This window comes from Apiotrichum porosum (assembly GCF_003942205.1).
Source record: "Apiotrichum porosum strain DSM 27194 chromosome Unknown scaffold_3, whole genome shotgun sequence".
In the NCBI taxonomy this organism is placed as follows: Eukaryota; Fungi; Basidiomycota; class Tremellomycetes; order Trichosporonales; family Trichosporonaceae; genus Apiotrichum; species Apiotrichum porosum.
Genome location: NW_021167110.1, coordinates 1,252,641 through 1,264,683, shown reverse-complemented (window position 1 = coordinate 1,264,683; position 12,043 = coordinate 1,252,641). Strand labels below are relative to the sequence as shown.

At 64.0% G+C, this 12,043-nt stretch overlaps 5 protein-coding genes across 5 annotated transcripts; 2 read left to right on the top strand and 3 right to left on the bottom strand.

The window, feature by feature from the left end:
* Positions 1-132: 132 nt before the first annotated feature.
* Positions 133-3,752, top strand: EHS24_006061 (uncharacterized protein; the record flags this gene model as incomplete). The annotated part of the gene is made up of 5 exons (XM_028621535.1): positions 133-250; positions 425-1,384; positions 1,440-1,532; positions 1,573-2,256; positions 2,296-3,752. The coding sequence occupies 5 exons, from the start codon at positions 133-135 to the stop codon at positions 3,750-3,752; spliced, it is 3,312 nt and encodes a 1,103-aa protein (XP_028477987.1).
* Positions 3,753-4,110: 358 nt separating this feature from the next.
* On the top strand, positions 4,111-8,963 carry EHS24_006060 (uncharacterized protein; the record flags this gene model as incomplete). The annotated part of the gene is made up of 5 exons (XM_028621534.1): positions 4,111-4,139; positions 4,192-4,245; positions 4,498-4,585; positions 4,632-8,855; positions 8,943-8,963. 5 exons carry the CDS (start codon positions 4,111-4,113, stop codon positions 8,961-8,963), a joined length of 4,416 nt encoding a protein of 1,471 aa, XP_028477986.1.
* A 345-nt stretch (positions 8,964-9,308) lies between these two features.
* Positions 9,309-9,624, bottom strand: EHS24_006059 (uncharacterized protein; the record flags this gene model as incomplete). The annotated part of the gene is made up of 2 exons (XM_028621533.1): positions 9,309-9,418; positions 9,489-9,624. The coding sequence occupies 2 exons, from the start codon at positions 9,622-9,624 to the stop codon at positions 9,309-9,311; spliced, it is 246 nt and encodes an 81-aa protein (XP_028477985.1).
* A 420-nt stretch (positions 9,625-10,044) lies between these two features.
* EHS24_006058 (uncharacterized protein) lies at positions 10,045-10,568 on the bottom strand (the record flags this gene model as incomplete). The annotated part of the gene is made up of 2 exons (XM_028621532.1): positions 10,045-10,214; positions 10,286-10,568. The coding sequence occupies 2 exons, from the start codon at positions 10,566-10,568 to the stop codon at positions 10,045-10,047; spliced, it is 453 nt and encodes a 150-aa protein (XP_028477984.1).
* A 553-nt stretch (positions 10,569-11,121) lies between these two features.
* Positions 11,122-11,670, bottom strand: EHS24_006057 (uncharacterized protein; the record flags this gene model as incomplete). Its single annotated transcript, XM_028621531.1, has 2 exons — positions 11,122-11,288; positions 11,379-11,670. The coding sequence occupies 2 exons, from the start codon at positions 11,668-11,670 to the stop codon at positions 11,122-11,124; spliced, it is 459 nt and encodes a 152-aa protein (XP_028477983.1).
* Positions 11,671-12,043: the final 373 nt, after the last annotated feature.

Below are 12,043 nucleotides of genomic sequence, written 5' to 3'. Positions count from 1 at the left end.
CCAATCCATAGCCTGTCCCTTGCTCTCCCCTCCACCATCTCTGTAGGATCCTGTCTGGGATCCTCTCCCCATCCACCCCCCACCCCCCCATCCCCCAGCTGCACCGCGCCTCTACCTACCCCACACCCTGCCATGGAGGCCAGGCGGCGGCAGGCTTCAACATCCACCCAGCACTCGCATGACGAGCGGCCCCTCGGCGACACCAAGGGTTCCGGAACAGCAACGCCTGCACCAGACGAAGAAGACGATTGTAAGTGCATGGCCCCCGTGGCTCGCTGCAGCTGGCGGCGGTACCGTCTGGCCCTCACGGGACAGACGCCAGCCGACACCCCCGCCAGCTCCGTCAGCGTCGTCTAGCCCCCCAGCCAGCTCTTCCGGACCTTGACTCGGCCCAACCATGGCATCCAGTGCTGACACCCTACAGCAAAACCGCGCAGGACGCGCGGTCGCAACCCCTTACCGCCGACATCCGGCCCCCTCTTCCCCCCACTCCCTCCCAAGGCGGTCAAGAACTCTCCAAAGGCCTCACCAAAGGCCCCCTCACGATCCCCCGCATCCCGGGCACCGCGCCTAGCATCTTCAAGCGCTCTCTCGAGCGTGATGGCGGACGACGCGCCTCATCCAGAAAACGGAGCGGCTGCACCACCATCTGACACCCTTGACCCACCATCCCCCAACAAGGCCAACAACGCACCAAGCATGTCCAGCCTATCGCCGCCGCCAGCCGATGGCGACGAAATGGACATTGACGAGCAGCCAGAGCCAGCTACCACCAGCAAGTCGTCTCCCGAGAAGGGCGGCGGTGGCGATGGCAAGCAAGATGGCGGTGACGACTGGGACGCGTACCGCCGTCAGCGTGGTGTCCGAGGCTTCTCCGGCCCGAAAACCGCCGCTATCAAGCTTGAGCCAGATGCCGAAGAAGAAGAAGAGGACGCAAAGGCATCCGCCGAGGACGCCGCTGAGGACGCTCTGCAAGAGGATCCCGAGGAAGAGAAGGAGAATGGTGACGCCGCTGAGCCCTCGGCCGAAGCGTCCATTACCTCCAACTCGACCGAACCCAGCGCTAGCGCCGCCCGCGCCGCCCGCAAGCGCCGTGGCGAGGAGCAGCTCTTGCTCGACGACCACCTCTTGCCAAAGGAGCTCCGTGTACACCGCGACATGGCTCCTCGTCGCGAAAAGTCTGAAAAGACGAGCTCCAAAAAGTCCGAGCCACCCGCCGAGGAGCCCGAGCCTGCCAAGGAGGAAGAGGGAGCCGAGGAAGAGGACGAGGAGGAAGAAGAAGAGGACAAGGAGGAGGAAGTTGAAGAGGCCGATGAAGAAGTTGAGGAGGTGGTTGGCGACGAGGACGATGAAGACGACGGCAGCGAGATCACACGTTGCGTGTGTAAGCGAGAAGGTAAGGCATCGACTATCAGATACGATTGAGCTGACGCCAGCAGACATCGAGGTGATGATGATTCAGTGCGACAAGTGCAAGGTCTGGCAGCACGGCGAGTGCATGGGCATTTGGGGCGACGAGGAGGCTCCAGACGGTGGGTTCCATGACCAGGTTTGACTGCTAACCCATCACAGAGTACTACTGTGAGGAATGTCGACCCGACCTTCACGGTCCTCTGCGCAAGTGGATCCGGAGCCGTGGCCGCAATCCCGCCAACTTTATTGCCCCCACCCCCGATGACCTGCGCAACCTTCACAGCAGCTCAGATAGGCATCCGCCTTCGCAGTCGAAGCGCTGGACAGACCCCGACCTCATGGACCCTCCACCTCCGCCTGTCAAGCCTGCTGCTCGCTCGCATAACCGCAAGGCGACCGACGCCGAGCCCGAGGATCGCAGGCCAACGCGAGGACGTGCTCCTCCGGCCGCTGCTGCTGCTACCGCCGCCGCCCCACCTCGCGATCGTGACCGCGAGCGTGACCGTGAGCGCGACCGTGAGCGCGACCCCAAGGCCGCCATCTCGTCCAAGGACAGCGGACGTGACCGCAGGCGAAGCGCTCCCCAACGACGAGTGTCGACCGACCCCTCCATGTCCATGTCGCCGCCTCCTGGTGGCCGCCACGAGCCCAAGAAGCGCAGCACGATGAACTCGCGGGACGCCGCTTACGAAGAGGCCGTCAAGGCCGCTCTCGAGGCAAGCCGCCGCGAAATGTCTGGCTCGCGTGAAAAGGAGGAGCCACCAGAAGAGCGCAAGCGTAGGCGTGTCGAGGACGACGAGGCAGAGGAGGTTAAGAAGGGCAAGAAGAAAAAGGAGGACGATGGTAGGTGTCTTCCGCTGCTGCTGGTCGCTAACCACATAGACGCCGAGTCTGCACCAGCACCCTCAGCCCCGTCCAAGCCCAAGCACCCCAATCAATACACCTACCGTCCCAAGCCTGGTGGCGGTGGCAACATTGCCTCGCCTGCACGCCGCGGTGCTGGAACACCGCAGCCTATCGGCCCTCCACCATCGCACGAGCACGGCACGCGTCGCGCAGGAGCGATTGCGAGCAACCTTGCCTCGGCTCCTTACACAGCTGTGTCTATCCACAACCTCAACTGGTTTGTCCCCGACCACCTGTCATCGTTTATCGACCTCTTCCCTACTCCCAACCCTGTGCCTCTTGTGGTACCCACCGCTCGCACGCTCCAGTTTTTGCCGAGGAACCACTTTTTGAATCAAAAATACGGTCCCTTTGAAGAGAAGAAGGACGACACCGGCAAGCTCATCATGCCCGAGGACCGTCCCTTGCGAGAGACCGATGGGGAGGCTATCAACCACCGTGAGCCGCCAACACGAGTGCGCTACCCAATGAAGCGCATCACTGTCGCCGAGATGCGCAAGCGTGTGCGTAACATGCTCGAATATGTTGGTCGCGTGCAAGTCGACGAGGCAAGACGAGAAGACCGGTCCCAGCGCATCAAGATTCCCGAAGAGTACGCTACTCGCCCCAAACTGCCTCCACTCGAGGAGGAGCTGAACGGAAACGGCAAGGGCAAGGGTCGCGCGATTTACGAGGACCCCGACAATGTCGATGACGGCGAGGGCGACGTTGAGATGCGGGAACCCTCACCAGAGCCTGCACCGCTTCCGTCCTCTGCGCAGCTCCTAGTCGAGCTCACGCGCGACCTCATTGCCTTCCAAGAGGCCTTTGAGACTGGCGACTTTAGCGAGTTGAGCTTTGTCTCGCCCATGCCGCCCCCCGACGAGCGACCTTCAGGCCAAGCCTCTGAGGCCGGCGGCCCATCAGGACGCGAATCGGAACAGGCAGTTGAGGCCGAAGCTGGCATGGAGGTCGAGGTCGAGGTCGAGGTCGAGGGCGAGGGTGAGGCCGAAGCTGAGGTTGAAGTCGAGGCTGAGCCTGAGCCTGAGCCTGAGCCTGAGCCTGAGGTCGAGGCCGAGGTGGAGCCCGAGGCTGAGGTTGAGGCTGAAGCTAAACCCGAGGCTGAGGTTCAACTCGATGAGCCCGAGAAGTCTGCAGAGGACGCCGAGGTGCCTACTGCCGAGGTCGAGGTCGAGGCTGAGGCTGAGGCCGCACCTCCTTCTGAGGACGCTCCAGCTGAAGCCCAGACTGAGGAGCCACCCCAACCCGTAACCGAGCCCCTCCAGGAGGACACAGAGACACCAGCCAAGACGGATGGTGCTGACGACGTCCCCTCCGAGGCGGTCGACAAGGGTGTGCCGGCGACCTTGGTTGTCGAGGCAGCCGAGGAAGGAGAGGAGGGAGAGGTCAAGGAGGAGCCATCTACTGCGAGCGTGAGCGAGGTAGTGGCATAGCGTTCAGATTAGAGACATGTGTCAGGTGCCCAAGATGAAATTGTTGTCAATGTTCTTAAAATGGAAGGTGCCGCGTAGCAGCGACGCGTCCAGAAGGCCAGATGTGGCTCGACCAGGGGCGATGTTGTCGACTGCGGCGCGGAGCTGTGCCTGGCTGGCGACCCGCCCAGCCCACATCTGGTCCCGCTCCACCCAGGCGGGTACGTCATGCCACGAACCCTCAAGGGGGGAGAGAGGCGGCGTCACGATGCTCTCCACGATGGGGACCTGTGCTCTCCCCGTTACTCCTCTCTCGCACAATACAACAAACATCTCATTCACTAACACTACATCGAATTGATCCATAAGCGGGGGGACAATGGCTTACCCATACCTCGCGAGGACAATGTAAGCTGGAAAACAACAGGACCGCGGGTGATGGGACTGACACGCCCACCAGACTCAAGTACAAGTCCCCACACGCCACCGACTTGTCGTTTGCCAAAGATGAGACGTGAGTTTTCAACATTGGGGGCGGTGTAGCGCCTGCAATGGTCGCTTTCGACGACCCAAGAACACGGTTCAAGGTCGGAGAACGGTCACTGCCTTTGTGGAGCCTTGCAAACTACGGATGCCGTCGTCGTCGACGCTGCCCCGTTGCACCGCACTGCACGCACTCGGCGCCCCTTAGCCCTATAGCCCCACGCCACGGGCGAGACCCAGGCTGCCGACTAGCCGAATGACGACCAGAACTGACCTTTTGCAGAATCCGCGTGACGGGCCCTTCACCCGATGACGAGGACTGGCTCGTAGGCGAGAGCGTGGACGGTGCGCGGTCGGGAGGGTTCCCGAAAGTGAGTGGACGCGTCGTTTCAGCGCATGTTACTGATCGTCGCCCAGGACTTTATCACACCCGTCGAGGATGAAGCCGAGAGCACTGCCGAGCCTGCTCCTGCCTCGCCTGTTGCTGCTGTCGCCGCTGCCCCAGTCCCCGTTCCGACTGCCGAAGAGCCTGTTCCCGAACCTCCTGCGCCTGTACAGGAGACCGCTCCTGTCCATGTGGAGCCCACTCCTCCTGCGCCCATCGCTGAACCCGTTGCGCCTGCTCCCGAGCCCGAGCACGTCGCTGAGCCTCCTTCGCCCGTCAAGGCGCCCACTGTCGTTCCCGTCAAGGCCACCCCGCCTTCCCCGACCAAGGCGCAGACTGCTCCCCCAGCTCCTGTTGGTGCCCCAGCTGCCGGCGGAGATGGCCCAGACGCGTCCCGCATGTCGATGAAGGAGCGTTTGGCATTCTTCAAGGCTGCACAGGACAAGGTTTCCGCTCCTCCCCCGCCTGTCAAGCCCAAGCCCGCGGGGGGTCTGACCTGGAGCCAGCGCCAGAAACTCCGTCAAGAGCAAGAGGCCAAGGAGGCCGCGGAGCGTGCTGCCAGCGGCGAGCCCGAGCCTGCTCCTGTTGCTGCTGTCCCAGCGCCTGCCCCTGCCTCCGTGGCCAAGACGCCCTCGCCCCCTCCTGCCGCCCCCCACGATGACGACAGCGGAGGCATGTCGGCGGCCGACGCCGCGACCAGTGTGCGTGCCGGTGGATCGCTCAAGGAGCGCATGGCGGCCCTCAAGGCTGGTGGAGCGTTCGGTGCTGCTGCACCCCCTCCGCCCAAGCCCAAGCCGAGCGGAAAGGTGTGGACTCGCCCGCCTGCTCCCCCCGCGCCTCCTGCCGAGGAGGAAGGCGAAGAGGGTGTTGAGGGTATCGAGCGCACCGTCTCCCCTGGCATCATCGGCGCTCCCCTCACCCAGGTCACCTCGACGGGCGAGCAAGCCGAAGCTGCTGAGGGCGACGAGGAAACTGGCGAGCCCGAGGAGCAGTCTGAGGAAGACGCCGAGAAGGCTCGTCGCGCGGCCATTGCTGCGCGCATGGCCAAGCTCGGCGCTCGTGGTCCCATGGGCATGATGCCTCCCATGGGTGCACCCAAGCCCATCCCGGCTCGCAAGAAGACTGTCGAGGTCGAGGCTCCCGCTGAGACTGAAGGTGCTACCGAGCCCGAGGCCGAGCCCATCGCTGCCCCCGTGGCCCTGCCTTCCCTCGCCGCTCCTGTTATTACTGAGCCTGAGGTGGCCAAGTCCGAAGCCGTCACCACCGCTCCTGCCTCGGTCAAGATGCCTGCCGTGCCTCGCCGCGCTGCTGGTCCCCGTCGTCGTGCGGCCGCGTCGTCCACGCCAGCAACGTCCAACCCCGAATCGCCTGTCGACGCCTCTGCGCCGGCTGTCCCTGTCCCAGCAGTGCCAGAGCGCCCTATCTCGCCCTATGAGATCGTCAACGCGGACGGCACGATCGAGCCTCCCATCCAGGTGCCCATTTACGGCGAGGAGGACCCCATCCCGCTCACTGCCGAGCAGGAGGAACTCCACCGTCTCAAGATTGTTGCTGGAGCTGGTGGTCTCGGTGCCCTTGGCGCCGCTGCGGCTGGTATTGCCTTGGCCCCTCCGCGAAACGAGGACGGCGAGCCTCTCCAGCAGCACGCCTCTCCTCAGGCCCCTACCGCCGAGCTCGAGCACCAGGCCGAGCGCGAGATGATCAGCATTGAGGAGGACGCCGGTGCTGGCAGCTTTGGTGTCGAGGGCGCCGACGTTGTGGGAATTGCTCTCGCGCCCGTCCCCGCCAAGGACGAGGTGCCCCGGCCGCCGGCTCGTAAGGCATCTGCTCAGGTCGACGAGGGCAATGACCACGTCGCCTCTGGCCTTGCGGCCGGTGCTGTCGGTGTCGCTGGCGTTGCGGCGGCAGGTATCGCTGCCGCTCATCACGCCGCTGCGCCTTCTGCACCCGCTCCCCCGGCTCCGCCAGCTCCTGTCGACTCTGACGAGGCCGACGACGATGAGCAGTGGGACGACGCCCCGCCTCCTCCCCCGCCTGTCCGCCATGTCATCACCCCCACAGCTCAGCCTGAGGACGAGGAAGATGTCGCGCCCCCGCCTCCGGCTCGCCAGGCGAGCCACCCTGCTCCGCAGCAGACACTGGACAACGACGACGAGCAGGAGGAGGATGTCCCCGAGCCCCACGATGTCGCTCCCGCCACACCTCCTCCCCCGCCAGCACGCGCGCTGTCCCACACCACCGAGGATGCCCCTCCTGTGCCCCACACTCGCCCCCCGGTGCCGACCTCCCCTGTCGCGCCGGCTGCCCACACTGTCGACACTGCTCTATCGGTCCCGGACCATCACCAACAGCCGCCTGCGTCCCCTCGTGGACCCCGCCCGCTCCCTAGTCGTCCGACTGCTCCCCCAGCCCCGACTACGACAGATGCGGACGACCTTCCTGTCCCTCTGTCCCGCTCCCCAGCCATCTCGCCCATTGCTCAGACGCGCGAGCTTGAGCCCGAGCCCGAGGCCGCTCCCCCGCCTCCCCCAGCGCGTACCCACTCGCGCAAGGGGTCTTTGCCGCCACAGCACGCCCCACCTCCTCCCCCGGCACCGGTTGAGGAGCAGGAGCAGGAGCAGGAGCAGCACTCTGGCCACGGCGGTGTTGCGGCGGCCGCAGCGGTTGGAGCTGGCGGTGCTGCAGCGATTGCCGCTGCGGTCGCGCACCGCTCGCCCTCGCACGACGACGGCGCACCGCCTGTTGACGAAGACTCGGCCCGTCGCACCAGCATTGCAGCTCGTATGGCCAAGCTCGGTGGTATCAAGTTTGGCATGCCCCCGCCCGTCTTCAAGCGGCATTCCTCGAGCATGAGTGAAGAACCTGCCGCTGAAGTGGTGACGTCGCCCACGACCGAGACCCGTCAACCGCTCGCCACTGAGCCCGAGGAGATTGAGGAAGAGGAGGAGAATGAGGGTGACGACGACGACGCACCGCCACCTCCCCCCCGTGTGGCCGCCCACGCGCCTAGCCGTGAGGCTCCTGCCGCTGCCCCCGCCGAGGACGATGGCGAGGAGACCCCTGAGCAGGAAGCTGCTCGTCGACGCGCGACTCTTGCGCGTCTCCGTGCCGGTGGAGCCCTGGGCTTTGGTCTCTTCAACGCTCCCGAGCCAGAGCCGGAGCATGTGGCCGAGCCTGAACCCGAGCATGAGGAGGTCGGCCAGGGTCAGGATGAAGAAGAGCCCGAGGAGGAGGCCCCGCCACCACCTGCTCGTCGTTCCAGCAAGCCGACAACCACTCGTCCCCCGCTTCCCCCTCCCCCTCCCCCGGCCGACGACGTCGAGGACGAGGATGAGGAAGAGGAAGAGGAGGACGCGCCGCCTCCCCCACCACGTCGTTCACCATCTATGCCTCCACCCGTGCCCAAGATCCCCACCCGTTCAGTCCCCACGAGCCCCGAGGTGCAGGCTGCTCCCATTCTTCCTCACGCCCAGTCCGCGCCACACGCACCCCCTCGCGGTCTGCCCCCTCCCCCTCCTCCTCCTCAGGAAGAGGAAGACGATGAGGAGGAGGAGGACGTGCCCCCGCCGCCCCCGGCACGCACGCATACCCTTTCTCCTGAGCAGCACGACTTTGACGATGCTGCTCCGCCAGCGGTCCCCGCTGGCCGTCCGCGCCAGGCGACCGCTCCAGCCCTCGACGCTCCAGCGCCGCCGCCTCCAGCTTCGGCCCTGCCGCCTCCACCTATCCCGACTGCTTCGCACCCGCGCGCTTCCGTTGACCAGTCTCGCCCGAGCATGTCGATGCCCCGTCCAGGCTTCCACGAGCTCCAGACTGCCTCGGCCCACCATGGAGTCACGCTCCTGCGCGCGGCCAAGGGAGTCTTCGAGCAAGGCAAGCGCGGGTACTATGGCGACGGCTCGCCCGCCGGCTTTCTGCGCGTGGCGTTCGACCAAGCGCGTATCCCGCTCCCCGAGTCCGTCGCCGCGGGCGTGTGGGGCGTGGTCGTGTACGAGCAAGAAGCGTCGTCTGTCCTGAAGCGCCTGGACGAGCCGCGCCCGGGAGACGTGGTGGCCCTCTTTGACGCGCGGCTCAAGGGCAAAAAGGGCTTGCAGGGTTATACCCAGCAGGTCGGGTCTGTCGAGGACGCGCTCGTCGGTGTCATCCAGGACTTTGACCAGAAGAACAAGCACAAGCTCCGCGTCCTCCAGGTCGAGCGCGGACACCCGGAGGAGGTCAGCTACAGGCTTGACGACCTCAAGTCGGGTCGCGTCGTGGTGAGTAGAGTAGGCCAGTGGGCTAGTAGGCTGGCAGGCTGGCAGCTGCGTGATTTCGGACGGAGCCAAAAGCTGACATGGCCACAGGTCTTCCGCGTGGGCCTTTAATGACGACGACGATGAACGTCAGAGACGAACTGCGACGGCGACGGCAACGGATGGGTATGCGAGGTATCAAGATGCGAGGCGAGGAGAGGTAACGAAATGCAACTCAAGTTCTGGATTCCGCAGGCGCTGCTACTCATTTGGCATGGTCCTATGGAACAAGAACGCTGACCACACACTTCTGACCGTCCCGTTGCGCGTTTAATTGTTGCTGATGTTGTGCTCATGTTATTTTGCTGATGTTTTTTGATGTTTTGATATTTTGATGTCTACCGCAGGCAGCGCTGCCATTCATGCCGGGGCTGGAACCAGAGGGGCTTGATCCGTCGCATGTGAGGTCGCCCGAGCTCACGGCGTAGGAGCCATGAGGATCGGGCTGCAAGCGCTCATGCACGCTCCCTGGGCGACGGAGCAGGTGACCACAGCGACGGGCGTGCCGGCGCCGAGGGTGAACGTGCCTGCAGAATGCTCAGCTCAGTAACAGGTTGTTCTCTGCTTTGTCGCCTTGTGCGCGCTGCCGCTGCTCACCCGCGACGAGGCCGAGGGCACCGAGGCAGACGCCGTAGCTGGCGTTGCAGGCCGTGTAGCACAGACCCCAGGCGACGGGGCCGGCGGCGACAGGCGAGGCGAGGATGGCCAACGCGAGAGGGATAGCGGCCTTCATCGTGGTTGCTGCTGGGTTTATGTTGTGTTGTGGCTTTTGGGCGAGGGGCTCGTGGGCAGGTAGCTTGCTTGTGACGGAGGTGAAGTGCAGTGGAGGGTGAATGATGAGGAGAAAGGAAGAGTGCAGAACGTTGGGAGGATGAAGAGGGCACGAGAGAGGGGCCAGCATAGTGTGGCTCGGACGGGGGTGACGTGAGCAGCGTTTTATCTTTTATCGAGCGAGGCACACGAACTCGCTCCGGATGTCACTGGCCACTGCCACTGCCATTTGGGATCCCACGCCCGCTCCCATTACCACGAGTACTGTACTATAAAACCCACAAGCTCCCACGCCTGTGGTCAATGTCCCAAACACTGGGGTCTGACCGCCCCATACTACCCATACTACCCATACTACCCAATCTCCCCTTTGCTGTGCCCACTACGCGGCAGCAGGCAGCACCAGTGGGCGCACACGTGCCGCACACATGTAGCCACAGGCATCCAGCTCGTCGAGGAAAAAGAAGACGACGCCCAGCGCAAGCATGATGGCGAGGGCTTTACTGTACGTGTCGTACGTGTCGTTGACGGGGACGACACACTGGAGGGCCGCTGCGGGGAAGAGGGAAGTGTGTGAGCTGAGCTACGACGGGTTCGGATATCGGAACTAGGGCAAGACGTACCGAGGACAAACATTGGCATGTTGAACAGTGCAAACAGCTTGGGGACGCAGTTGACGAGGTAGCACGCTGTCCTGTCGAGAGCGTGCGCTCTCATCACGTCCAGGAGCCCCAAGACCGTTCCAAGGACGCTGCAGCCCAGGCCGAGGAGGACGGGCAGGCACACGACACCGGCGTATATGAGAACCAGCCAGATGAGTACTTGGGCCGTGGTCATGTGCCCGACGCCGCCGCCGTCGTCGGTACGTCTTGCCAGTGGTAGTGGTGGTGGGCTCGAGAGGCGCATGGTTGGCGGGGGTGGGTGTCGCTTGGAGAAGAGAGGAGTGGAGAGATGAGATTTTGGTATATATGCATGTGGGCGGCGGGGGTCTGCAGCAACGGAGACGAGAGGCAGAGCACGGCACGAGACAACATGGTAACACAGCAGAGTGTCGTTTGGTGGCGCTGGCGTTGTGGTCCAGACAATGAATGTTCCACACCACCAGGCCGGGTGGAATGCCAGCCGTGGCTTACGACGTCGTCCTCCCTTTCCAGCTCTTCCCAACGGCTCACACGCTGCACAGCGCGCGCCGTCTGTAGACGAACGATCGAGTGCCGACAACTACACCAGTCTGGCCGCGGCTCTCGACTGGCTAGTCCCACGCCACCTCTCCCAGTCTGTGGCTCCAGCTCTCTGCAGTCTGCGCGACATGTCAGAGATCATACATTGCAGACAACGTCTCGCACCCCCGCGCGCGCTCCATCGGCTGGCTACATGCCTACATGGCACGGCACGGTCATCCGCATCCGGCGGCAATGTGTGTGCGTGCGACTCGGCCGGATTAAGTGTGGGTGTGTCGTCAAGTACGACTCCGCCCGGCGCCGCCAAGCGCACGGGACTGGCACTGGTTGCCGGCGGCGGCCAGCTCGTCGATACGCGTCGACATGATCCAGTACGCTAGGCCAAACGCGGCCACCTGGCAGTATAGCCGGTACTTGCCGCCGCCGTACTGGTGGTGCATCACGGCTGGGCATGGGGTCAGATGAGGGACAGATGAGGGACAGAAGAGGGCGCGACCACTGGCCAGTGGCCAGTGGCCTGTGGGTGTCCACTCACAGATGATGGTAGCGGGCACGCACAGCATGGCGCCCAGCTTGAGCAGGAAGCCCAGGGACAAGCACCCGACAACGTTCAGTGCTTGCGTGAGCGGTGGAACGGGGACGACAAGGGCGAGGACGTAGGCCACCACGCCGATGGCGACCGGTCCGCCGATACAGATGGTCAGTGCCGGGATGGCAAACGACAGGTGCTGCCGCACGGTTAAGGGGTGGACGATGCCGCCGATGGTGTCGCTGGGTGTTCTCTTAGCTGGTGGCTCGGGCTGCGTTGGGGGTGTGGGAGGTGCCATAATGGAGGTCGAGAGGAACAAGGAGTTGCGCTGTGGAGATCAAGAGAGAGGGCACTGTCGGATATCGACGAGGTGGAGGTGGTCCACCCCTTGTGGCGGGCTCAAAATCAGTCGCGCAAGGGTTACCCGTTCATCGTGGCCAACACGGTGGTGTACGCACTGATGTACACACTGAGATAGATGCACAGCTACGTATGGTGAATGGCATAAGGTTCTGCTCTCGATCCGAGCACGCAGAGCGTCGGCGAATCTTTAGCACGGAGTAACGACTGGGGGAGAAGAGGTTCAGCACGTTACAGACAGGGGAAAGCAACTCCAGGTCAAGTCAAGCGAGCATGCTGCATAGGTAGTGTCTGAGGCTACGTAGTGACTT